At 47.0% G+C, this 27,685-nt stretch overlaps 1 protein-coding gene across 1 annotated transcript in view; it reads left to right on the top strand.

Moving 5' to 3' along the window:
• Positions 1-1,400: 1,400 nt before the first annotated feature.
• Positions 1,401-27,685, top strand: part of CCNY (cyclin Y) — a 228,643-nt gene continuing 202,358 nt past the window's right edge. Inside the window, exon 1 of the mRNA XM_075316766.1 lies at positions 1,401-1,819. Coding sequence (XP_075172881.1) covers positions 1,666-1,819 — 154 coding nt within the window. The 5' untranslated portion in view covers positions 1,401-1,665. The remainder of the gene's footprint in view (positions 1,820-27,685) is intronic.

The following is a 27,685-nucleotide window of genomic DNA, read 5'->3' as shown; positions in this document are numbered from 1 at the left end:
CTGACTTGCCACTCTTCTGCCTTCCCTCTCACCTGCTTTCTCTCTTCTCTTCCCTCTCCTCTCTTTCCCTCTCTCCTCTTCCTTCCCTCTCACCCGCCTTTCCTCTCGTCTTCCCTCCTCTCACCTGACTTGCCACTCTTCTGCCTTCCCTCTCACCTGCCTTCTCTCTCCTCTCCTTCCCTCTGACCTGCCTTCTCTCTTCTCTTCCCTCTCCTCTCCTTCCCTCTCTCCTCTTCCTTCCCTCTCACCCGCCTTTCCTCTCGTCTTCCCTCCCCTCACCTGACTTGCCACTCTTCTGCCTTCCCTCTCCTTCCCTCTCACCTGCCTTCTCTCTCCTCTCCTTCCCTCTCACCTGCCTTCTGTCTCCTCTCCTTCCCTCTCACCTGCCTTCTCTCTCCTCTCCTTCTCTCTCACCTGCCTTCTCTCACCCGCCTTTCCTCTCGTCTTCCCTCCTCTCACCTGACTTGCCACTCTTCTGCCTTCCCTCTCACCTGCCTTCTCTCTACTCTTCCTTCCCTCTTCCTTCCCTCTCACCTGTCTTCTCTCACCTGCCTTTCCTCTCGTCTTCCCTCCTCTCACCTGACTTGCCACTCTTCTGCCTTCCCTCTCCTTCCCTCTCACCTGCCTTCTCTCTCCTCTCTTCCCTCTCACCTGCCTTCTCTCTCCTCTCCTTCCCTCTCACCTGCCTTCTCTCTCCTCTCCTTCCCTCTCACCTGCCTTCTCTCACCTGCCTTTCCTCTCGTCTTCCCTCTCACCTGACTTGCCACTCTTCTGCCTTCCCTCTCTCCTTCCCTCTCACCTGCCTTCCCTCTCTCCTTCCCTCTCACCTGCCTTCTCTCTCCTCTCCTTCCCTCTCACCTGCCTTCTCTCACCTGCCTTTCCTCTCGTCTTCCCTCCTCTCACCTGACTTGCCACTCTTCTGCCTTCCCTCTCCTTCCCTCTCACCTGCCTTCTCTCTCCTCTCTTCCCTCTCACCTGCCTTCTCTCTCCTCTCCTTCCCTCTCACCTGCCTTCTCTCTCCTCTCCTTCCCTCTCACCTGCCTTCTCTCACCTGCCTTTCCTCTCGTCTTCCCTCTCACCTGACTTGCCACTCTTCTGCCTTCCCTCTCTCCTTCCCTCTCACCTGCCTTCCCTCTCTCCTTCCCTCTCACCTGCCTTCTCTCTCCTCTCCTTCCCTCTCACCTGCCTTTCCTCTCGTCTTCCCTCCCCTCACCTGACTTGCCACTCTTCTGCCTTCCCTCTCACCTGCTTTCCCCCTCGTCTTCCTCCCCTCTCATCTTCCTCCCCTCTCATCTTAATCCTCTCTCTTCTTCCTCTCTCATCTTCCTCTTCATGTTCCCTCCCCATGAACCGGAACCTCTCTGCAGTGACAGCCCCGGGCTGTGGTAATGGTGCTGGGGAGGAGAGGGAGGAGGAGCCCCTGTACCAGGGAAGAAGCCTCATTAATCCTGGCTCTTATTAATCATGAGCCAGGCTGGGAGATGCCTGTGTGCTGGAGCCGCTATGAGGGGCTCCTGATGTAGAGGGAGCAGCCCCCTCCTCTTGCAGCTGGAGATGCCCTGCTAGCAGCAGCCCCCAGCCCTGGCATCTGGAGCTGACACTCAGGGGGTGCATCTTGCCGATTTCTCCCCATCATTGCTGTGATCTGCTGACGGGAGGGAGAGCATGGGGAACACCACCTCCTGCTGCGTGTCCTCCAGCCCCAAGCTGCGGAGAAATGCCCACTCCAGACTGGAGTCCTACCGGCCGGAGCAGGACATCAGCAGGGAGGACACCGGGTGCAACCTGCAGCACATCAGTGACCGGGAGAACATAGACGGTAAGGAGACGCTGCAAACCCAGCTCTGCCATCCCTGGCACGTACGGGGAATGCCAGCTGGACAATGAGCTTCTCCTGTACCTGGCTGCTAGGGGGGACGGGCTGGTAATGCTCTGTGCTGCCCACCAGTGGGCGTCCCGCGTGTGCTAGAGCCCTACAGATGGCTGTCACTCGCCCACCATCCTCCCCCAGCTGCTGCAGAACCTCTCACTGATCATTGCACTGTGGGTGGGAGGATGATTGACAGCTGGATTCTGCTCCTTCTACGCGTGTGCACAGCTCAGTCACACATCAGGAGGTCCCTTGAAGGGATTGTCTACCTTTGGAGACTTTATATGTTTTTAACTCTTAAATGCATGTGTTTGAAGCTAAAAATCTTGCTGCATTTGGGCTGCGCTCTATTGTGGGGTGCAGAATGCATTAAAGGGGGGCATCTGCTTCAAAAAGAAAGTTTCACTGTTCACAAAGAGGTGATGTCACAGTTTCACCAGTGGCAGCACCGCTGGGGCCTATGACTAGCTGCAGCGGTCATTTGACTTTAGCAATGCACCATCAGATATTTTTACATCAAGTCATCTGACCGCTGCAGCCAATCACATGGTGCTGCTGCTGATGCAACAATGATCTCGCCCCTTCCTGGCGCAGGACCCAGAAGGTTGCCGGTAGAGGAGAATCTGTTAATATTTTAGAAGGGGATCTTTTTGTTTCGTCCGGACATCCCCTTTAATTGAGAATGGAGTTGACTCTGACAGTCTTGTATCTGTCGTTTTCTGAGCTCCTCTCAGCTGACTTATGACAACAAACCTTGTAAAGTTGAGCTGCATTTTGCAGTCATAAATTAGTTGAGAAAAAGAGTTCTAAACTCACTGATGGTCTCTCAGTTAACTCAATCCACAGCCAGCAGTAGACAGTGCATCCTAGAGGCTGTGGATGGAAGACTGTTACCGAACTGCAAAAATGAGCTTTATCCCCAAATATATTAATTTAAAAAAACAAATTGTCCCAAAAGTGACCTTGCTGAATGCTGTGATCTGCACCCAGCGAGACCGGGAGCTTCCGGCTACAGGGACTATTGTAGTAAACGTCTGACATTGGTGGCCTGAGGATGACTGCTACAATGTAGCCAGAAATTACTGTTAATAATTATCTTTTTTTGTTGTTGCTAAAACAATGGAGTCTGATATAAATCTGCTGCGTTGGTTACAATGGAATGGAAACTTATTGTCCATAGTCGCTTCTAGAATAAGATCAGAGGATTGACGCCTGGAGGAAAGTAATAAACGGCATTTACAACAGATCCTTTTTTTCTTATGGGAATTTTGTGTCTGTCCCTTTAAGGCCCTCACACTGGGGTATAGCATCCAATGATCCTCCCATGTGAGAGAGGGATGGATTATAGAAATGAGACTCGGCTCAGGGTCTGCTGCGAGCGGGATCCGAGTGTCACTCACTGTGATCCGATTCTATCACATTCAAGAATCGGATGACAGATGAGGAGGAGGGAGAACTTAAAGGGGTTGTCCACTACTAGGACAACCCCTTCTGATTCCACATGTTTCCCCCGGGTAAAATAAGAAAGCCTATTCTCACCTCTCGTACCCGCATGGTTCCAGCGGAGTCCAGGCTCACAGTGCTCCAATCATCGCCATATTCTGTCTCCCCACCTTCGGACAAACAAGTTAATCAACAGGGAGCGAGCGCTGCAGTTGCCACTCACTTCCTGTTGATTGCTCCTGTGTCCGAAGTCAGGGAGACAGAAGCTGATTGGACACTGGGCTTGCATGATGTCACAAGCTCACCTGAGTCCAGGGAATACAAGCTGCGGATCCCTGGAACTGCGCCAACTACGGAGGAGAGTATAGGCTTTATTATTTTACCTGGGGGAAACATGGAATCGAAGGGGTTGTCCTAGTAGTGGACTACCCCTTAAAGGTCACCTTCTCCATTGTCTGTGTTTGCATATATTGGACTATTTGAATAATGGCTGAGTGCAATCTGATGTTTTACACGCACCCATAGACTTGTATGACTGTGCGCCATCCGATATAAGCTGCAATCGAAGCATGCAGAGATATATTTTGTTTTTTCAGCATAAGAAATAAATCGCTGGTTGGCACTGCTGTGTTGTATAACATTGGGCCGAGTCCGATTTGATAAAATAATAGCGCTCAGCCGAGTTATACTCCACTGTGTGCAAGCCCTACGTGAAAAATGCCTCAACGATACGCAGATTGGGGTAAATTGTCTTGTGTGCGGCCAACTTTACACATTTCATCAATCTTGGAGCCTGATAAAGGGCGGTGTGGGGAGGGATCATATACTAGGGGTGGATTGGGAAAGGAGTTGGGTGAATGGGGGATCATATACTAGGGGTGGGAGGGAAAAGGAAGTGGATGGATGGGGGATCATATACTGGGGGTGGGGAATCATATACTGGGGGTGGATGGGGAAAGGAGTTGGATGGATGGGGGATCATATATTGGGGGTGGGGGTGGATGGGGAAAGGAGTTGGGTGGATGGGGATCATATACTAGGGGTGAGTGGGGAAAGGAGGTGGGTGAATGGGGGATCATATACTGGGGGTGGGTGGGGAAAGGAGGTGGGTGAATGGGGAATCATATACTAGTGGTGGGGTGGGAAGGAGGTGGGTGGATGGGGATCATATACTAGGGGTGAGTGGGGAAAGGAAGTGGGTGGATGGGGGATCATATACTAGGGGTGAGTGGGGAAAGGAGGTGGGTGAATGGGGGATCATATACTGGGGTGGGTGGGGAAAGGAGGTGGGTGACAGGGGATCATATACTGGGGGTGGGTGGTGAAAGGAGGTGGGTGAATGGGGGATCATATACTAGGGGTGGGTGGGGAAAGGAGGTGGGTGAATGGGGGATCATATACTAGAGGTGGGTGGGGAAAGGATGTGGGTGAATGGGGGATCATATACTAGGGGTGGGTGGGGAAAGGAAGTGGTTGAATGGGGGATCATATACTAGGGGTGGGAGGGAAAAGGAAGTGGATGGATGGGGGTCATATACTAGGGGTGGGTGGGGAAAGGAGGTGGATGGATGGGGGATCATATACTAGGAGTGGGTGGGGAAAGGAAGTGGGTGGATGGGGGTCATATACTAGGGCTGGGTGGGGAAAGGAGGTGGATGGATGGGGGATCATATACTAGCAGTGGGTGGGGAAAGGAAGTGGGTGGATGGGGGTCATATACTAGGGGTGGGTGGGGAAAGGAGGTGGATGGATGGGGGATCATATACTAGGGGTGGGTGGGGAAAGGAAGTGGGTGGATGGGGGTCATATACTAGGGGTGGGTGGGGAAAGGAGGTGGATGGATGGGGGATCATATACTAGGAGTGGGTGGGGAAAGGAAGTGGGTGGATGGGGGTCATATACTAGGGGTGGGTGGGGAAAGGAAGTGGATGGATGGGGATCATATACAGGGGGTGGGTGGGAAAAGGAAGTGGGTGGATGGGGGATCATATACAGGGGGTGGGTGGGAAAAGGAAGTGGGTGGATGGGGGATCATATACAGGGGGTGGGTGGGAAAAGGAAGTGGGTGGATGGGGGATCATATACAGGGGGTGGGTGGGAAAAGGAAGTGGGTGGATGGGGGATCATATACAGGGGGTGGGTGGGAAAAGGAAGTGGGTGGATGGGGGATCATATACAGGGGGTGGGTGGGAAAAGGAAGTGGGCGGATGGGGGATCATATACAGGGGGTGGGTGGGAAAAGGAAGTGGGTGGATGGGGGATCATATACAGGGGGTGGGTGGGGAAAGGAGATTCATCCCCAATATTACATGTGACACATAAAGATCCTAAATAATTCTCCAAAAAAACCCAAAAAACTATAATGCGGGGAAAATTGCCAGACCAAGGATTCGTCATATTAGATGACAACATAATATTTAGATTCATATAAACAGATTCTCATTGAAGCTTTTACCATAATCATAAAATTAGGCTCTGAATGACTAATAGGCCCCTCATGATATCGTCATTCTCCATAGACCTGACACCGGCCTTTCCGTGACCTTAGACTTCTGGCTGCTTGGAGCCCGCATGTGGCTCTAGTCAGTGTCTTGAAATTTTTCTTTAAGGAGTTGTCCCTTCTGAGAAAATCTGTAGACTGCTGAATTGTGACAATGTGCTGTCACAATCCCCGTGCCGGTGGACAGTCAGGTGACCACATCGTGCAGCTCACATACCTGCGGTCACATGCCAACTAGTCTTTAGTGATGGGTCATTCGAATCCGATGTGGCACAAAGAGCCTTCAGGGAACGATGGGCCCCCAGTGAAAGTCACTGTCAGTCTATGAATGGCTCTCAATGGGGGCAAAATCGACGTGTTTGGAAATGAAAACCTGCTCTGTTATTGGCTGACTGTAGGTGGGCGGAGTTTGATTTGACCATACATAAAATAGGGATCTGTTTGGGATCCAAAAGAGTCATTTTTGGCGAGCGGAGCCAGGTCACCCAACAAAAAAGGGCCAGACTGCCCATTATTACTGGTCCTATCTGACTTCTCTCCATAGAGGAGAATTGAGAGAAGCGGAGGAATCTAGTTGGCTTGTAGCAGCAAGTGTGCAAATTTCTTGTGGTCACATGACTGTCCACCCAGAATTCAGGGGAATCATGACAGTGTGTGCAGTGCAATGTTACAATTTGTCAATCTGCAGTCACAAAGTCTTTTCTTCTGACACTAGACAACCCCTTTAAAAAAAATATATGGTGTTTTGTTTGTTTTCGTATGGATATTCACTAATTAAAATGGAAAAGTTTAAACGATTAAAAAGGAAAAGGTCAACATTTTTCATGTCTGATAATTAAAGATATTTTTCAAGGAGTATTATTATCTTATACATGACCCAGTGCTGGGACCCTCATATATCTGGATACGGAAGCCTCCTGATTTCATAATAATGGCCAGCGCTGCAGTCACTGTCTGTTTAAAGGTAATTACACATGCACGGCTCTCTCCGTTAACGTCTTGTAAAAATGTTACAAAATTTAAGGGCTTCTCCTATCCATTTCTATAATTTTATGGTCACTTTGCTTTTTTTTTTTGTTTTGTTTTTCTCTAACTTTAGGTTTTGAAAAATGATTGTTAGGAGAAAAAGTGCATGTCACTTCTTTGAAATGGCTCCTGATAGAATTGACACCAACCATAGGCACTGTCCACTCCAAACTAAAGGCTGCAGTAAAAAAAAAAAGCCTTCCCGGGCTCTTCACAGCCACTTCAGGAAACAAAAAGCTCAAGAAGAGTTTCCCGAAGCAGTCACCAATAGAAAGCACATTTTTTGAGGGTCGAAATCATTACAGGGACTCTCAGCACAGAATAACTTCTCCAACACAAGTGCAGGCGCTCTGGCCACGTCATGGTGCACCATCATTTAAGTGCACCCTCCCAGCTGCTCATTTTGCCTCGATTTCCACCCCTCCCTCTTCTTTGATTGACAGCTCTAGTTTTTTAGAGCCAGAGAAGGGAGGAGATGGATGGAAAACATGTAGGTGGGAAAATTAACTTAAAGGCAATCTGTCAGCAGGTTTTTGCTATGTAATCTGAAGACAGCATGCTGCAAGGGTTAACACAGAGAAGTCAGGGATGCCAGTCTGGTCACAGTTGATCTTTTGTTTATTTACTATGTCTATTTAACCAGCAGGACTTCTCATTGTTTGGACTACAATGTCAAGCCAGGGCAGTCCGGCACGCCCCCTCCTCTGATTGACACTTCACTGTCAACATCCAATCTCTAATGAGAGCCCGGTGTGGGCGAGAGAGCTCCCTGAGCTCAGCTACATGACTAAAACTAAAAATGCATTGTGTCAGAATGGCTGCACCCAGTAATCTAGGTGATACATCACTGGATTCAGGATCTCTATACATCATGCTGCTCTTAGATGAGGTAGCAAAAACCTGCTGACAGATTCCCTTTAAATGTTTGCCCCGCCATGATGCACTGAGCGCCTGTACTTGGTATGAACAGTCATTCTGTGCTGACATTCACTTTCTTGTGTTTCCTATGTCAGTCTTAATAACTTTGTCTCATCGTACTCTTATTGAATCATTAAGGCTGCATTCACATGATTGTATGGCATCCGATATGAGTGCTGGTCATGCTATCCGTTGTTTTTTCATGTTAAAATAAAGACTGTGGCGTTCTTCGCCTGAAGAGCTGGATTTTTCTTCTTTTCTTGCAATATTGGGCTATAGCAGCGCCTGTCCGTGCTCCAGGGAGAAGCCAGGAGTGAGCTTATACACGGTGAGCTGATACACACAAATTGGATATTCTAATCACCCTCGTCTCCCACTCTGCTGCCAGCGTGAGCCGAGTGTCATGCAACTGTGATCCAATTCTGTGATCTGATCACAGCTGCGGAGGAGAGGGAAAGAGTAATCTCATTTCCCCCATTGTCAGCTGATGCGATTTATCGCACTGCACTTGGATGTCATCCGAGTGCAGTCTGATATTTCACTTGCACCTATAGACTTGTATGGGTGCGAGTAACATGTCTCTCGCTGACAATCGCAGCATGCTGCGACGTTTCGCTCATCCAGAATCTGGATGAGAAGAAAGCTGACCATCTACTCTCCCTCATTGAAGAACATTGGTCTGTGTGCAATGCGAGATTTTCTAACATTGCACTCGTCCAAGTCATACACTTATGTGAGCGTACCCTTAATGGTTTTATGTATTTTATTAGTGTCCATGCGCCTCCTGCTCCACACTACAAATGTTTCTCCAGGAAAGAACTCGATTAGCATTTCTAAGAACTATCTTGACAGGAGGGCGTAGTCATGACCCGACCTAGCTGCCTCCCCAATTTTACCCATTTTGGCAGTTCAGCTTCAAGCCGGCATTGAGCAAATAATTGGCAACTTTCAAAGCGTTTTCTGGGGTAAAAGCGTTCATGAATTGGTATGCGCACGTGGCGCCTTTTAGGCATCGGTATCCCCATAGTTTTTACTTTATTCTGTGCTGTCTTTATTTTGTTATTGTCTTTTCAGCAGCTTAGCCTCTGTTATCTTTTGTCTTTTTTTTTCCCCGCTAATGATATATAAAGTACTGAACTACCAATTGCCTGTCACCAGAAGAACGGACCGGTCACTTCTATTAGACGCTTAAAGGCTTTCGAAGCCTAAAGTTGCTCATAGAAGCCGAACAAGACTGAAAATGAGCAAGTCGTTTTGACTGTGCGCTGAATCTGTTTGTTCTTTTTAATGTTTATTAAGCACTTTTTCGTACAGGTGGATACTTTTTTTTGTATTATTAATATTATTATTATTATTATTATTATTATTATTTTTGGAGCGGTTGCGTAAAAAAACTCCTCGCCCAACAGAAAAGAAATTATTTTTTTGCAAAATTGTCCCAACTGCTGTTGATACTGTTGTTTCTCCGTCTGGAGGAGGCCTGTCAGGTTGTGTGACCACGTCTTGTGTGCATCCGCTTTGCTATTTTAATTGTGTTTACATGAATACATTTCATCTGACACCGCTGCTGTCATACGCCGTCCTCTCCGTCATCAATGGATCCTTTAAAAGGGAACCTGACGGTGCGATTTTACTTCTGCAGTGAATGGTTCGGCTCTCTAGATCCGAGTACAACAATTAAAATGATACCTGCTAGTAATCTGATGTACCGGCCTGGAAAATTAAGCTTTGAAGCCATTTGCGAATTACCCTTGAAGTGCATGGGCGGTGTGCGGACCACTGGGAGGGCCTAGGTAAGCCCCTGATGAACTGTCAGGCTTATTTCAAGGCTTAATTTTTCGGCGCTGGCACATCAGATCACTACAAAATAGGTATCATTTTAATTGTTGTACTAGGTTTTATACAACCATATTGCTAGTAAAATAACCTTTAAAGGGAACCTGTCTGCAGATTTGGGGCCTATAAGCTGTGGCCAGAACCAGTGGTCTCTTATATACAGCATTCTAACATGCTGTATATATATTAGAGTCCAGACCGCTGTGTAGAATGTAAAAATCACTTTATAATACCTAAATGGTCGCTGCAGTGCAGTTGGGTCTTATGGGCCTCTCCGTTCTCCAGTGCCGATGCCTCCTCTTTCGGTCATCTTCGTCCTCCTTCTGAAGCCTGTGTACATGACATGTCCTACATCATACACACTCGACGGTCCCAACCACAGTATTCTACTCAGGGCAGATCAAACTGCGCCTGCGCAAGAACTTAATGCCGGCGAGTGTGGATGACGTAGGAAGCGTCATGCACCCCGGCTTCAGAAGGACGACAAAGATGGCCGAAAGAAGAGGCACCTGAGAACGGAGACGCCCATATGACCCAACTGTACCACAGCGACCGTTTAGGTAAGTATTACACTTAGGTCCAGAAATATTTGGACAGTGACACAATTTTCGCGAGTTGGGCTCTGCATGCCACCACATTGGATTTGAAATGAAACCTCTACAACAGAATTCAAGTGCAGATTGTAACGTTTAATTTGAAGGTTTGAACAAAAATATCTGATAGAAATTGTAGGAATTGTGCACATTTCTTTACAAACACTACACATTTTAGGAGGTCAAAAGTAATTGGACAAATAAACCAAACCCAAACAAAATATTTTTATTTTCAATATTTTGTTGCGAATCCTTTGGAGGCAATCACTGCCTTAAGTCTGGAACCCATGGACATCACCAAACGCTGGGTTTCCTCCTTCTTAATGCTTTGCCAGGCCTTTACAGCCGCAGCCTTCAGGTCTTGCTTGTTTGTGGGTCTTTCCGTCTTAAGTCTGGATTTGAGCAAGTGAAATGCATGCTCAATTGGGTTAAGATCTGGTGATTGACTTGGCCATTGCAGAATGTTCCACTTTTTTGCACTCATGAACTCCTGGGTAGCTTTGACTGTATGCTTGGGGTCATTGTCCATCTGTACTATGAAGCGCCGTCCGATCAACTTTGCGGCATTTGGCTGAATCTGGGCTGAAAGTATATCCCGGTACACTTCAGAATTCATCCGGCTACTCTTGTCTGCTGTTATGTCATCAATAAACACAAGTGACCCAGTGCCATTGAAAGCCATGCATGCCCATGCCATCACGTTGCCTCCACCATGTTTTACAGAGGATGTGGTGTGCCTTGGATCATGTGCCGTTCCCTTTCTTCTCCAAACTTTTTTCTTCACATCATTCTGGTACAGGTTGATCTTGGTCTCATCTGTCCATAGAATACTTTTCCAGAACTGAGCTGGCTTCATGAGGTGTTTTTCAGCAAATTTAACTCTGGCCTGTCTATTTTTGGAATTGATGAATGGTTTGCATCTAGATGTGAACCCTTTGTATTTACTTTCATGGAGTCTTCTCTTTACTGTTGACTTAAAGACAGATACACCTACTTCACTGAGAGTGTTCTGGACTTCAGTTGATGTTGTGAACGGGTTCTTCTTCACCAAAGAAAGTATGCGGCGATCATCCACCACTGTTGTCATCCGTGGACGCCCAGGCCTTTTTGAGTTCCCAAGCTCACCAGTCAATTCCTTTTTTCTCAGAATGTACCCGACTGTTGATTTTGCTACTCCAAGCATGTCTGCTATCTCTCTGATGGATTTTTTCTTTTTTTTTCAGCCTCAGGATGTTCTGCTTCACCTCAATTGAGAGTTCCTTAGACCGCATGTTGTGTGGTCACAGCAACAACTTCCAAATGCAAAACCACACACCTGTAATCAACCCCAGACCTTTTAACTACTTCATTGATTACAGGTTAACGAGGGAGACGCCTTCAGAGTTAATTGCAGCCCTTAGAGTCCCTTGTCCAATTACTTTTGGTCCCTTGAAAAAGAGGAGGCTATGCATTACAGAGCTATGATTCCTAAACCCTTTCTCCGATTTGGATGTGAAAACTCTCATATTGCAGCTGGGAGTGTGCACTTTCAGCCCATATTATATATATAATTGTATTTCTGAACATGTTTTTGTAAACAGCTAAAATAACAAAACTTGTGTCACTGTCCAATATTTCTGGACCTAACTGTATATAGTGATTTTTACGTTCTACACAGCGACCTGGGCTCTTATATACGGCATGTTAGAATGCTGGTGGTGGCCGCAGCTTGTAGGCCCCAAATCTGGTGACAGGTGCCCTTTAAGGAAACCTTTTAAATGGTGATGGATGAATGTGCTCGCCACTGCTCATTACGCGATCGAGCATCAGATTGCGCCAACGCAACTCGAGTACTGAGCATAATGTAAGTCAATGGGAAACTCGTGCATTTTCAAACTCACATTCTTGAGGCTCGATCAAGTAATGAACAGTGGCGAGCACGATCACTCATCACTACTTTTAAAGTGGATTTGTCGACCCCTCCCACCAAAAAATGGATATTAAACTTGTTGAACAGTGACATGGGGGACTTAACCCCTATAATAGTCAAAATAACACTGCACATTTTAGTGGTACAGTGCTGAAGAAAATGACTTTTCAATGCAAATAAGGGGGGATGGGTACACCCTTAGCATTTTGGTGACACCACCACACCTCATTGCCAGCACATGTGAGCTCTGCCTGACCTCAGCCCTCGTGTTTGCTTGTGCGCACTGACACTGTGTGAGACCGGCTGTGCGCACATTATCGGTGCCGCTGCGCACACAGTGTGTCCGGTGTGTTCTCCCCGCTGGCTCCTATCTGACGCTGCACTGCTGTGTGTATCAGTGTAGTGAGCGGAGGATGCATAGAAAAGCCGGGGAGGAGAATGTTTGCCCACATGAGTTCATGTAACGATCACTCTGTGAAGAGAATCCTGTCAATCAGAAGCGGAGAAGTCTCTAAAAAGCTAATTGAAGGGGCCTAATGGTGCTCTGAGCCCTTGGCCATGCCGAGGATGCATCGGAGTGCCCTCGTTTGCATTTGTTCTAGAAGTCATGTTCTCAGGCACTGTAAATGTACAGCACTGGTATGTATTATTTTTATCTAGGGACTGTGTGCTTTATGTGACATTACAGCTAATTCAGTACAATAATTGTATTTATATTCCACAGCACTTTACAATAGAGGGGGACATGTAGGCAGTAAAGGCATTACAGAGTAACACATAGATCAACAGTCACAGGAGTGAGGGTCTTGTTCACAAGCTATAATGTATGGGGAAATAGGGGGACACAATAGGTAAAAAGTGCTTGTTGTTATTTCTGGTCCAGCCATTATAATACATAGGGGTTCTCATATAAAGCTGCATGATCCAGTCATCAGAATCTGATTAAAGGATTTTTCACTACTTGGATAACCCCTTCTCATTGCCCATTAAAATCACAAAGCCTATACTCACCTCCGGTGCGGCCGTGGTTCCAGCAATGTCGGAACTCGTGTTCCCGAAGCCCACGTGACATTGTTATGACACGCAAGCCCAGTGCTGGCTTCCCTCTCCGCACCTTCAGACGGTTAAGTAATTCGTGCAACAATCACTTCCTGTTAATTACTTAAATGTCCAAAGGAGCGGAGAAGGAAGCAGGCGCTGATTGGTCGCTGGGCTCGCGTGTCATACCAATGTCACGTGGGCTTCGGAAACACGAGTTCCGACATCGCCGGAACCACATCCGCAACATAGATGAGTATAGGCTTTTTTATATTTATGGAGACACATACGGACTAAGAAGAGGTTGTCCAAGTAGTGGACAATCCCTTTAATAATTAGAGGGAACAGTGGAGAGTCAGATCAGTGAAGTGAGATGATAAGCTTGTCTATAGAGATGTGTTTTAAAGGGAACCTGTCAGGTCCAATATGCACCCAGAACCTCGAGCAGTTCTGTGTGTATATTGCTAATTCTTGCCTAACTGTCCCTGTATCTAGAGAAAAAGTATTTCTAAATATCCTTTATGATATGCTAATGAGCACAGGGACTAGTCACAAGGGTATTAGCTCCTGTGCTCATTCCGCCCTCTTAGCAGGGGCGTGCTAACATGTCATTCAATGCCCACTTCCCAGCGTTATCATTAGCAGTGACACACGTACTTGTGTCCATTCCACCACCTCAGAACGCTGGGCATATGGTCAGTGCGCATGATCAGAAGTCCCCGTCACTTTCAGTCATGCACACTACACCAGTTTGGAATTAGACTTCAGATCGCAGATATCGCGGTATTATTTTATTCAGCTTTCTATGACCTATTTGATCATATAGACGGCTTAGCAGAGTTGGTCCTACCGACATATTTCCTTACAGTCCTATACCCTCCTGTTATTATTGTAGCTTTTTTTGTGCCAATATCATACCAAACGTATTGAGCCAAAACTATTTGACCTTTACTATGTTGCCAAAATATTGAGCTTTTTGTTTGCTTATCTTGCAATAGAAAATCATGATGGTCCCATAAGAATGACATTGAGGCGGTGAATGCACATGGCACACCCTGGTATTTCTAGTTTCAGGATTTTGTCAGCAAATAATTAGAGATGTTTAAAATTCCTATACTCCGTCACCTAATGAGGAACATGGACCTGCAGATATTAATAAAAATAACTGTACTATTAGATCTCACATAGGGCTTTTATGGAGTATTTACCTTTAAGGGTTTGCTTCCCTCTAACGAGAGATTCGGATGGATTATGTTAATGACACTTGGCTCAAACTGTGCTCCGAGCGTAATCCGACTGTCATTTACTGTGATCCGGTTCTGTTTCGTGCGAGAATCGGATCACCGGTGCGGAGAAGACGGAGAGATTAGTTTCTCCATTGTCTGTGTTGCTGTATATCGGACTGCACGTGGATGTCATCCAAGTGCAGTCCGATGTTTTGCACGCACCCATAGACTTGTATGGGTGCTCACTGTCTAATATATGCTGCCAGTCAAAGCATGCAGCATTTTTGTGGGTTTTTTTTTCATGACGACTCTGCATGTGAAAAAAAGCACTGGTCAACCCTGCCCCATAGTATAAGATTAGAGCGATCTAATAAAACATCGCATAATGCTCATGATGTATACACCAGTGGGCGTGAACCCTAAAGCTCGTATGGTTGTACTTTACATTTCTCCTTCCTAATTCACTAACAGGAGGTTGCCTGCATTATCTGGCATGATATGTACAGTATATAGCATTACTACCTCTTGTGGTCGGCATTCCACAGTCTGACTGCTCTAACTGTAAAGAACCCTTTTCTATTCATTTCTTCCACCCGTAGTGAGTGTCCTCTGGTCCTTAGTACTGTCTTTGCAAGGAATAAATCATGTGCCAGTTCTTTGTATTGACCACACATGTACAGTATTTATACATATAAATGAGATTTTCTCTGAGACGTTCTTTTGCTAAGCGAAGCAAATCCAACTTTTCCAACTCTTTTAGCATCTTTCTGAGGCTTTGTCTTTTTATGCTAGCAGCTGCTCTTCCCAGCCTTCTGAAGATTAAACTTGCTTACCTATCTGTTTTAACTCTTGACAACCTGAAAAGGAAGCAGTCGGGGAAGTAGAGACATAACTGTTCTATACTGCTCATTAAAGGTGGAGCATAGCCAAATCTCCGACCCCTGCCCATTCTCCGCTGAGGGCCTGCACCTTTCAGACATTGATTTAATACTGTTAGGTAGATAAGTTACGACACAAGTAGAATCCAGTCCTATAAAAACAGTAAAGTAGAACTTGGCACTCAAAGAATTTATTGTGGGTAATCCAAACCAACACAACGTTTCGGTCCAAATAATGGACCTTCATCAGTTTTCAAAAAGTAAGGTTTAGAACTGCCCCAGTGTCATGCTAGGTACAGGGGAGTACCAAGCAAACGGTGAAAGGGAAGTGAAGAGAAACCCTGTGTTTAGGGAAGGGAGAGATGGTAACCCCTGACCAAACCTACCACTGGCTCCTAGAGTCCCTCAAGACCCTAGATAGGTTCCGCACCTATGCGCCGAGCTGGATACCTAACCCTAGAACCTAGAGCTGGACCCTAGAGGGAACGGGTGAGATGAGCTCTTCATCAACCTCACTAAACACTAAAGAAGACACAGGACCACGCACATGAGGAAAGCACATGAACAACGTATATCCAAATTCCTCAGGAAGAAGTTCAGTAGAGCGCAGCAATGATCCTACAGATGTGTTATGATCTGGAACCATGGAAGACCACCACAAATCATTGGCAAAAGGTGACAAGAGCATTGGCAACTAATCTGGCCGCCATCCCCTTACTAACCATCACAACTAGAAGTAGCCGAGGGGTGAACTAACATCCTGTGCACCGCGAACCCAGCCGGAGAACTAACTATCCTAAAGGTAGGAAAGATGAATAAGGGTATGTGCGCACGTTGCTTTTTACCTGCTTTTTACCTGCTTTTTTGCTGCTTTTTCTTCTGCGCTGTTTAATGCCAAAATGGATGTGTTCTTCTATTCAAGCAAAGTCTATGGGAATTTGGGTTTCTTGTTCACACTATGTTGTTCAAAATGCTGCCTTTTTGTGGCAGAACTTTGGTCAAAAACTCAGCTTTTCAAAGAAGCAACATGTCAATTGTTTTTGACATTTGGGTTTTGCACTGCAAAGCTGAGTTTTTGACCAAAGTTCTGCCACAAAAAGGCAGCATTTTGAACAACATAGTGTGAACAAGAAACCCAAATTCCCATAGACTTTGCTTGAATAGAAGAACACATCCATTTTGGCATTAAACAGCGCAGAAGAAAAAGCAGCAAAAAAGCAGGTAAAAAGCAGGTAAAAAGCAACGTGCGCACATACCCTAACTCTCTGCCTCAGAAAATAGACAAGAATAGCTAGCCCCCCACATTCAAAGACTGCGGTGATATAGGAAAAACACAATACACAGGTAGATGACAGGATTAGCAAAAGGTGAGGCCCCCACTGACTAAAATAGGAAAGGACAGGAAAGGGACTGATGGTGGCCAGAGAAAAACCCTGCAAAATACCAACTTCCTGATAGTACAAAAAGGCCCTCAGATCGCACGATCTGAACTCCGTCCTATACCAGGTGCCCTTGTCATACCAATGAACAGAAAACAAGAATCATAACAAAGTCAACAAGCCACAAACACATGGACCCAAAGGAGCTATACTCCACACAGACCTGCAGGGAGTTCCCCAACAATCCACTGAGGGGGAAAATCCCTGCAAGCAAATAAACTGAAAATAACCACAGCAAATGACAAACCCAGATAAACAAAAGAACCAGACAATAAATAAAGAGCAAGCACTTATCTGGGGAAGATGTGGTGTAGAGCAGGATTAGGCAGGCTGGAGATACAAAGAACAACTGACATCCGGCAACAGCCTGCAATCAGACCAGGATTTAAATAAGCAGAGAGTTAGCAAAGGAAACACCCACTGCACAACACACCTGGTCCAAGTCCAAACCATTCCTGGACACCAGAGGGAGCCTCCCAGCAGCCAAAACATAACTAACATTCACAACAGTACCCCCCCCTTGAGTAGGGGTCACCGAACCCTCACCCACGCCACCGGGTCGCTCTAGAGCAGGGGTGGGGAACCTTTTTTCTGCCGGAGGCCATTTGGAAATTTCTACCAAACTTCAGGGGCCGCAAAAAATTAACAGCTTGAAAAAGTTACCCTAATATATTTGGTCAAACAATTTAACTCACCCCTACACCCCAACTATGGTAGCTGGAGCTGCTTTTCTTTGTTGTGGCTGTGATATTCGGCGATATTGAACATGCTGCTTCTCACAACTGCTTTTCCAGGTTTGTCTCAGTCTGGAGCGCAGTCAACAAATTGGTAAATCATAAACATCCCATAGGAGACGCTGGATGCAAATACATCACAGGAGGGGCTGGAGGCAAATACATCACAGGAGGGGCTGGAGACATATACATCACAAGAGGGGCTGGGGACGTATATACATCACAGGAGGGGCTCGGGGCGTATATACATCACAGGAGGGGCTCGGGGCGTATATACATCACAGGAGGGGCTGCCGGCGTTTATACTGTACATCACAGGAGGGGCTGGGGGGAATTTACTGTACATCACAGGAGGGGCTGGGGGCCTATATACATCACAGGAGGGGCTGGGGGCGTATATACATCACAGGAGGGGCTGGGGGCTTGGACAGCATAGGGTGGTAGGAGTCACACAGCACTGGATTGGTAGGAGTCACACAGCACTGGGGAGATAGGAGTCACACAGCACTGAGAGGCATAAACTGCAGGGAGGCATGAGTCACACAGCCCGGGGAGGCATGTAAAGCAGGGAGGCAGGACTTGCACAGCACAAGGAGACATGCACAGCAAGGAGGGGGAGGTATGAGTCATACAGCACAAGAATCAGGGCTCACACAGCAGGGGAAGGCATGCACAGCAGGGAGGCATGAGTCACACAGCCCGGGGAGGCATGCACAGCAGAGAGGCAGGACTAGAACAACACGAGGAGGCATGCACAGCAGGGAGGCATGAGTCACACAGCCAGGGAAGGCAGGATTCACTCAGCATGGTGAGGCATGCACAGCAGGAAGGGATGAGTCACACAGCACAGGGAGACATGCACAGCATGGAAGCAGGACTTGCACAAACCGGTGAGGCATGCACAGCAGGGAGGCAGGAGTAAGATTGCACGTACAGCAGGGAATCCGGAAAAGCTGCTCCTCTTCTTATGTGGGACAGGAGCACACATTTATCCTGCCCACAAAGTACATCGGCAGCACATTGGTACAGGCCAGTGTGCTGAGAGCCTATGGTATGCGTACCACAATGTGTGATTTAAAGGGCCGGCAGCCGACATGATCATGGCTGCCGCCGGAGTAGTGCGGTCACCGGCAATGTGCCCAGGGGCCGTATAAAAAGTCGTCTGAGGTTCCCCACCCCTGCTCTAGAGAACAGATCAGACATCAGAGGCAAAGGGTACTGATATTTGACCGTAATTTTATTAAGAAGACGGTAATCAATACAAGGCCTCAATGAACCATCTTTCTTAGCAACAAAGAAGAAGCCGGCACCCAAAGGAGAAGATGAGGGCCGAATGTGCCCCTTCTCCAATGATTAACCTTCACTTTGTTGATTTATTCTGAATAAAATTTATACTTTTATACAAAATAATGAAGGGGCTGTTTGTCTTGGTTTAAATATACTGAATATTAGTAGTATGAATAATAGAAAGTCAGGTAGCATTTTGCGCAGCCAAATACTGTGACCTTCTATGGTCAGAAACCATATGACTGACACCTGTGACACCCTGGGAGTGCGAGCGCTGTAAACCACGGCATCCAGTGCGCAACGTTGGAGAATAAAAGTGCCCATACAATCTGAGAATGAAGTACCTACCTATATATTAATTCCGGCAGTCATTTTGCATCATCCTTACACTCCACCAGTTTGGGTTTGTTTTTTTTACATAGGTTATATCAACGGTATAATATTCAAGGGCCCAAGAGGTAAGGGGTAGTGTTGAGCGGACCCGGATCGGCAAAATCCAGATCCGCACGGTTTGAGCGGCAGATCCGAGTCCGATCCGGACGCGGGATTCCGGGTGCAGGATCCAGGTTTGTTTGGGTTTTTTTTTCTCTCTCTCTCCTCTCTCCAACCCGCCGCGGATCCACCGAACCCGGATTATTCCCATTCCGCTCAACTCTAGTAAGGGGGGGCCTTTTCTACCTTCAAAACAGGTGGAATTGCGCAATATGATGAGTTATTGGACTGCAGAGGACCCCTATATTGTTCTTGCATGGGGCCCTCTTCTGTCCGTGTCTGCCAGTGCTCTTATTTATAGGTATCGTGTAATATATGCCCCATTACTGTCCAGCATCTCTGTAGTCACAAAGATTGGAATCCTGTTTGGCAAATTACCTGTCTGTGGCCGGCTTTAGTAAAAGAAGGAAATCAGATTGAATAGACGGCAGATTCATTCTCTGTACCCAGCCCTGAAGAGGGAATAATGGGAACTAATATACCTGGTATGTGCCGCTTAGATAAATGATAAGAGGTTTTCCTCTGCAGCTCGGGCTGAACCGGATGAATGGAGTGTTAGGTACAAATGAGCATCAGGCTGTCTGTTGTGCTGACAAGCCAAGGTGGACTTGGATATGATGGGATGGCTCTGCATTATATAGGGCTTTTATTGGAAAATCATCATATACACTGCTCAGCCAGAACGTTTTAACCACATTGCTAATATTGTGCAGGTTCCCCTTTTGCCACCAAAAAGGCTATGTTTTATTAAGGCATGTACTTATATAACATTGATTAATGTGCATTATTAGGAAAGATTGGACGGAGGGTGTCTAAAGGGCGCTTTACACGCTACGATTTATCTGACGATCTCATTAGCGATGTGACACCATGTGGCCCAGATCGTAGTTACGATTTGCCGAGATCGCACACAGGTCGTTTATTAGCGGTCACACGTAACGATCTCACAAGCGACACAAAATCGTTCAGCGATATATTGTTTGCCCAAGGCGGCCGTGTGGATGTTGTTCGTCGTTGGCAGGGTGTCAAACGTACCAATATGTCTGCTGCGTTCCATACGACGAACAATGTTTTGAAAGTGAACGACATGTCAACAATCAACGATTTTCAACCTACCGTATTTGGGATCGATTTGAATCGCACGTAGGTGTCACATGCAACGACGTCGCTAACGATGCCGGATGTGCGTCACGGAATCCGTGACCTCGATGACATATCGTCAGATAAATCTTAGCGTGTAACGCCGCCTTAAGGCTAAATCAATATCAAACCCATCTGTTTGCTTTATGGTCTTAATGTATTTCTCATCCACTTACATAAGTACAAATAGTTCCCTAAAAATTTTAGCTTGTTCAGTTTTTACAAATATTGGCACCGATTCATCATTGTTGTTTATTCAGTTTGCTGGAGTAATTTCCTCTTTTTTTATTCTTTATTTTTAAAGTACCATTAATTCCAGAATGCTGGACATGTGAATAGAGTCGCATACTTTGGAGTTTTTCATTTGATGCATTTTTTAGACAAACACGTGACTCTTTAAAAACAGTTTGTATCACTCACGCGTTGCGACTCCAGCATCTGTCTCATGTGTAAGTGGTACAATTGTTTTTTACACTTAAAGCGCACCAATCACCAGGATTTTCCTATATAACCTAAAGTCAGTGCTATACTGGCGCCATCAGGCTGATTCTATACATACCTGTAGTGGTCAGCTCAGATGTAAAGGTTTTGAAACCAGGACAGTGCCGTTTGAGGTTCTTAAATCTTCTGTGGATCAGGAGGGTAGATTTGTATGTCTTTACTGTGTCCTTCATAATGTGCGCTGTGTTCTAGTTGCAATTTATATTCCGCCGCCATACACAGGGGAACCATTGAAACGTATTCTCAATTTTGTTGCTTCCCTCCCTGAGGTCCCCACCCTATTAGTAGGAGACTATAATAATTACTTGCACCCGTATTGGGATAAGTTACACACAGGGAATATCTCAGTGGGGGCGGCAGCTACATCCCTTGCCAGACTGATGGAGGAGGTGGGATATGTAGATATTTGGCGTATTAGAAACCCGCAGGTCCGGCAGTACTCATGCTATTCTAGTTCTCATCATTCACTGTCCCGGATTGACCTGGCCATTGGAAATGCTCAGCTGCTGCCTTGTGTAGCTTCAGTCACGTACCTGGCCAGGGGGGTGTCTGACCACTCCCCACTACAGGTCCGTCTAAGGCTTGGGGACCCAGACCGGCTGGCGGGGATACCGTGGCGGCTCAACCCTTTTTGGATACAACTGATAGGGGGCACTCTGACTGACACTATACGGGAATATTTTGTGACAAATGACGGTACTGCATCTAAACATATAGTGTGGGACACAATGAAGGTGTATGTTCGTGGGACATATATTGGGGAAATTTGCACCCGAAAGGCGAAAACAAGGGAGCGCACTAAGTATCTGACGGACACTTTAGGTCAGGGGTGGGGAACCTTTTTACTGCCGGGGGCCATTTGGAATTTCCTACTAACCTTTGGGGGCCGCACAACATTATCAACTTGAAAAATTTGGTCAAACGATTAATTAACTCACCCTTACTGTGGAGGCAGGAGCTGCTTCTGTTTGGTGTGACTGTGTGTTCGGTGATATTGATCATCTTGTTTCTCACAGCTGCTTTTCCAGGTTTGTCTCGGTCTGGAGATGCTGGGGGCATATAGATCACAGGAGGGGCTGGGGCATATACATCACAGGAGGGGCTGGGGTGCATAAATTACAGGAGACACTGGGAGTACACATCACAGGAGGGGCTGGGGCATATGCATCACAGGAGGGGGCTGGGGCATATACATCAGTAGGGGGGCATGGACAGCCTTGGCTGTGGCACAGACAGCACTAGGTGGCTGCACGGACTGCACTAGGTGGCTGCACGGACTACACTAGGTGGCTGCACGGACTACACTAGGTGGCTGCACGGACTACACTAGGTGGCTGCACGGACTACACTAGGTGGCTGCACGGACTACACTAGGTGGCAGCACGGACTACACTAGGTGGCAGCACGGACTGCACTAGGTGGCAGCACGGACTGCACTAGGTGGCAGCACGGACTGCACTAGGTGGCAGCACGGACTGCACTAGGTGGCAGCACGGACTGCACTAGGTGGCAGCACGGACTGCACTAGGTGGCAGCACGGACAGCACTAGGTGGCTGCACGGACTGCACTAGGTGGCAGCACTAGGGAGACACAGAGAAGTCTGGGGGAACATAGACATCAACAGGAGGGCACTGACTGGGGGCATAGAAAGCAGTGGGAGGGTACAGACAGCAGTAGCAAGTTCAGAGCACTGGGGGGTACATAGTAATGAGGGGTGGCACACAGCACTGGGGAGCACGGACAGCATAAGGGGGCACAGACAGCACTGACCGTGGCATGGACAGCACTGGTGGCAGCATGGACCGCATTAGGTGGAGCGGACAGAACTGGGGGGGCATAGACATCACCCAAGGGGTACAGACATTACTAGGGGAGCACACACAGTACTAAGGGGTAAACACTGTACTAGAGGTGTACTCAACATTAGGGGGTACACACAGCATTAGGGGGGGTACACAGCACTGGGGGGTACACACATCATTAGAGGGATACACAGCATTAGGGGGTAGACAGCACGAGGGGGTACACACAGCACAAGGGAGTACACAGCACTTAGCGGGGGGGGGGTGGGTAGCGATGGGTTGCGTACTCACAGTGAGGGGGAGGAGGAGTCACGCAGACAGCAGGTCCGGGAGGCTGGTAAATCTGCTGCAGCTCTTCTGTGACATATCGCAGCGTGCTGCTTACCCCGCCCACCAGAGCAGAGAGCACACTAGCACAGGCCGGGGTTAAGCCTAGAATGTATGGGCTGCAGTCAGGTCCTGGAAGTCAGGATCTGGATAGAGCCCGTACATTCTAGCATCTACCCTCAAGGCATCAGGCAGTGAGATTTAAAGGGCCGGCAGCCGGGAAAAGCGCGGCTGCTGCCAGAGCACAGCGGTCCCTGGGAATGTGCCTGGGGGCCGCATAAAAAGTCGTGACGGGCCGTATACGGCCCGCGGGCCGGAGGTTCCCCACCCCTGCTTTAGGTGATGCAGAACGACGTCTTATATCTAACCCTACAGATGATGCCAAGCGGGACTTAGAGAGGGCACAGAGAGCTCTGAGAGACCATATGACTTCCTTGGCCACTAACAAACGCTTTTTCCTTAAGCAGCGGTACTTTACGGAGGGGGAGAGTGTGGGACATCTCTTGGCTAAAATTGCTAGGGCACAGGAGGGATTGACCTATATCACCAAATTGAAACTTGACACTGGAGAGGAGGTGAGGGACAGCGGGAGGATTGTGGAGGTCATACAACAGTATTACACCCAATTATACTCTAAATCGCATTATGGGGATGAGGAACTGCGGGACTTTGTGGAGGAGATCACTCTCCCCAGTCTGTCAGATAGTGAGAGAGAATCCCTGAATAGAGATATAGACCTGGAGGAGCTGGAGGAGGCGCTCGGTCAAATCCAAAATGAAAAGGCCCCAGGTGCGGACGGACTCCCGGGTGAATTCTACAAATTATATACCCATCTTCTGCTGCCAAGACTCTTGGATGTGTTCAGAGATGCTGAGGAGAAGGGGTCCCTCCCAGCATCCATGAGGGAGGCTATTATTGTTCTGATTTTAAAACCCGGGAAAGATCCGACCGCGCCTGACTCCTATCGCCCCATCTCGCTGCTTACATTAGATATTAAATTAATCGCTAAAATACTAGCTAACAGATTATCCCGGGTGATCACGTCAGTGATCCACGAGGATCAGACTGGATTCATCCCCAATAAATCTACTTCCATTAATTTGCGACGTTTATTCCTGGGGATACAGCTAAGTTCTGAAGGGAGAAACAAGGAGAGGGCAGTCCTGTCATTAGATGCAGCCAAAGCCTTTGACAGTATTGAATGGAATTTCCTATGGGTAGTTTTGGAGAAATTGGGTCTTGGCTCCAGATTTATTGGCTGGGTCAAATTGTTATATGCCTCTCCGAGGGCCAGGATTCGAGTTAATCGTTGTACCTCCTCGTCTTTCAATTTGGCCAGGGGCACGAGACAGGGCTGTCCTCTCTCTCCATTACTATTTGCAGTGGCAATTGAGCCATTGGCGGCTATGCTTCGTGCGTCCATTGGCGTAAGGGGGTTTGAGATAGGCGGTCTGGAGCATAAGGTTTCCCTCTATGCGGACGATTTGTTGCTGTATCTCAGGGAGGTGAGGACATCGGTAGGCCCAGCAATTAATATTATTAAAGAATTTGGTAGGCTAATAAACTGGAAGAAATCGGCCCTGCTACCTATAGATCCACTCCCATCTAATTTTAGTACTCTGGGGCTGCCAATTCCGACGGTGGATACATTTAAATACCTGGGGATTGTGGTTAGTGCCCGACCGCGTGATTACTACTCTCAAAATCTGGAACCAGTGTTGGCTCAGTTTAGGAACAAGATAGATACCTGGTGTCGACTCCCACTGTCCCTTATTGGCCGTGCTAATCTACTAAAAATGGTACTGATGCCCAAACTTCTGTATCTTCTCCACAACGCCCCAATATGGATCCACTGGAAATTTTTCTGTAAAATCAGCACTTTGTTTCGGGAACTCTTGTGGAAAAAGCAGCAGGCTAGAATCCGCCTTGAGACCCTGCAGAGAGGGAAGGAGGCTGGGGGTCTGGCAGTCCCCAACCCGTGGGTTTATTATGTTGCGGCACAGATGCAGCACTTCAGGGGGTGGGGAAAGGATGAGGCATATGACGCTGGGGGCAAATTGGTGAGGGGCCTTGCAGAATGGGGATACCCAGTGGCTTTTTTGGACGCAGGATACTCTCCCAGAGGAGGACCATTATATCCAACATTATCATTGATGTACAAGGTGTGGGATAGAGGGAAGGAGTTGCTGGGAATATCAGGAATGACTGAGTACTGGCCCTTATGGCATAATCGTGGACTGGCGGAGCTGCAGAGACTCCCGGGTTGGAGAATGTGGGTGAGCAGGGGGGTGCATCAGGTGTCTCAGATTCTTCAGAATAATATACTTAAAAAATTTGACCAGCTTCAAGCTGAGTTTGGGATACCGCACAGTTCCTTTTACCAATACCTGCAGCTCTGTCATCCCTATGAGACACAGACACGTCGTATGGACATTAGGATAGAGCGGAATCACACTCTTACTGATTTGTTGACATCTGACTGCTCCTATGGTATTATTTCTAGGTTATATACAGTGATGTTATCTAGACACCTCGACAAATTCCCTTTGCAGGCTAGAGAGAAGTGGGAGAGGGACCTAGGCCCTATGACAGAGGAACAGTGGGGTGAGGTCCTGTCTCAGACTCCAAGCCTTGCTGTATCTGAAGGCCAACGACTGTCACAGCTATTCCTGTTACATAGAGTATATAGGACACCTAGTCTATTGCATAAGATGGGAGTTAGGATGGATGACCTGTGTCCTAGGTGCGGGCAGGAGGGTGCTAATCTGATGCATATGATGTGGTTCTGTGGGAACATTGAAGATTACTGGAGGGCAGTACTAGAATTGGTTAGACAAGTTTTCAATATCCGTCTACAGCCAAGACCTATTATATGTATCCTGGGTCTACTGGAAGGGGGGGTGGACTTGAGTTCGCCGGTAATGGTCGGTATTACATGTCTCTTGTACCAGCCTAGGAAACTGCTGGCCTACCACTGGTTGGACCCAGCGCCTCCGGTCATCGGGGATTTTAGGGACAGAGTAAACGCTATACTTCGACTGGAGAGAGGAGTATACCTTAAAAGAAATGCATTGAAAAAGTTCTATAAGATCTGGGGGGCATGGATGGATACCCCAGGCCTTCCCTCCTCGGCGTTACTGCAGGACAGTGCGAGCGACCAGGTCCTTCTCCTTCTGACCGGTTAAGAAATTTCCTCAAATAGGGTGATATGCGTACTGCTGGAATATGTGTGTATGTATATGTGTGTGCATGTATATGTGTGTGTGTGTGTGTGTGTATATATATATATGTGTATATATATAATGTCATAATAATACTGGGTAAGTTATATACTATGGAGAATATATTGGGAAATAATATGCACTTTGAGACCCATATTGAAATGAGACGTGGACTGCGGGTGCATTGTTTATTATGTTATTTGTGTGGTTTTTCTTATTGACTAAAGGTTTTTCCCCTTTCTGTGATATTTCTATGGGGGGAATTTATTTTATGTGTTGTATAATTTTGCTGTTAAATAAAAATGAACCTGATTTAAAAAAAAAAAAAGGTTTTGAAACACAATCAAGTAAAGTTTGTGAAATGTACAGGTTTTTGATTAGCTATCAGCTGCTCAGCAGCTGCTGCCAAAGTGGGGTTTGATAGTGATTCCCTCCCCCTATCTTTTATTTATGCTAATTCTATTATAGAAGCGTTTTACTAATGGTTGTGGCTAGAAGGACATTGCTGATGTCATACCCATGTGACCAGAAGAGGCGGGGCCTCAGGGGGACAAAAGAATAATGTTGCTTCCTGGTATCAGCTATGTTGGCTGAGGCACTGGCCCTTCTGGTCACATGGGTATGACATTAGTAAGGGCCTTCTAGCCACAACCATTAGTAAAACAATTCTATAATGGTAACATCTAAATCCCAGTGGACAGAGGGACCTATACTGACGTCATGCCCATGTCACCAGAAGGAGGCGTGGCCTCCGCCAACATTGCTGATACCAGGAAGATACATTATTCTTCTAAGTCTATGTGGACATAGAGTTGATTATAATAGAAGCTGGGGTCTGGAGGTAAGATCCCCAGATGGTGGCGGTGAAGGGGGGTAAAACTCCCTCTTGCATGAGTATAGTGAATAAGAGGAAACATCACCACGCCCACCAATGAACCAGCCACGCCCACTAACCAATCCCGTCATGCCCACTGGTCCTTCTATCCACTGGGATTTAGCCACAACCATTCTATAATGGAATTAGCATAAATAAAAGATAGGGGGAGGAACAACAGGCAGGGGGCGGAAATTACTATGAATACCCACCCCAACTATCAGCTGACTAGCAACGGTTGTCAATCAAAAAGTTGCTCATTTTACAAACTTTGTTTGCTTGGATTTCAAAAACTTTACATCCTACCTGACAACTAAAGGTATGTATAGTAAGCATGACATTGCCAGTATAGCACTGGCTTTAGGTTATATAGGAAAATTCCGGTGATTGGTGCACTTTAAGATGCGGATTCAGCCTCAAAACGCATTGTGGCATAACAACCGTTTACTTATATAGTTGGATCAAAGATCTTCTTTTGGTAATGCAACAAAAAAAATGTGAATTGTCTATGAATCTCTGTAGCATCCAAACACAACATCAGCAATGAGGTCTTCTGTTTGGTCAAGGTATTGCGTTCACAAGGAGCATCCAAAAGGTGCATCAGCGGAAGTGCCGAGGATCCAGATTATA

The sequence above is a fragment of the Anomaloglossus baeobatrachus genome, chromosome 6 (genome assembly GCF_048569485.1).
Source record: "Anomaloglossus baeobatrachus isolate aAnoBae1 chromosome 6, aAnoBae1.hap1, whole genome shotgun sequence".
Lineage (NCBI taxonomy): Eukaryota > Metazoa > Chordata > Amphibia > Anura > Aromobatidae > Anomaloglossus > Anomaloglossus baeobatrachus.
The sequence above is the reverse complement of the archived record's forward strand: the minus strand, read 5'-3'. Positions and strand labels throughout refer to the sequence as shown.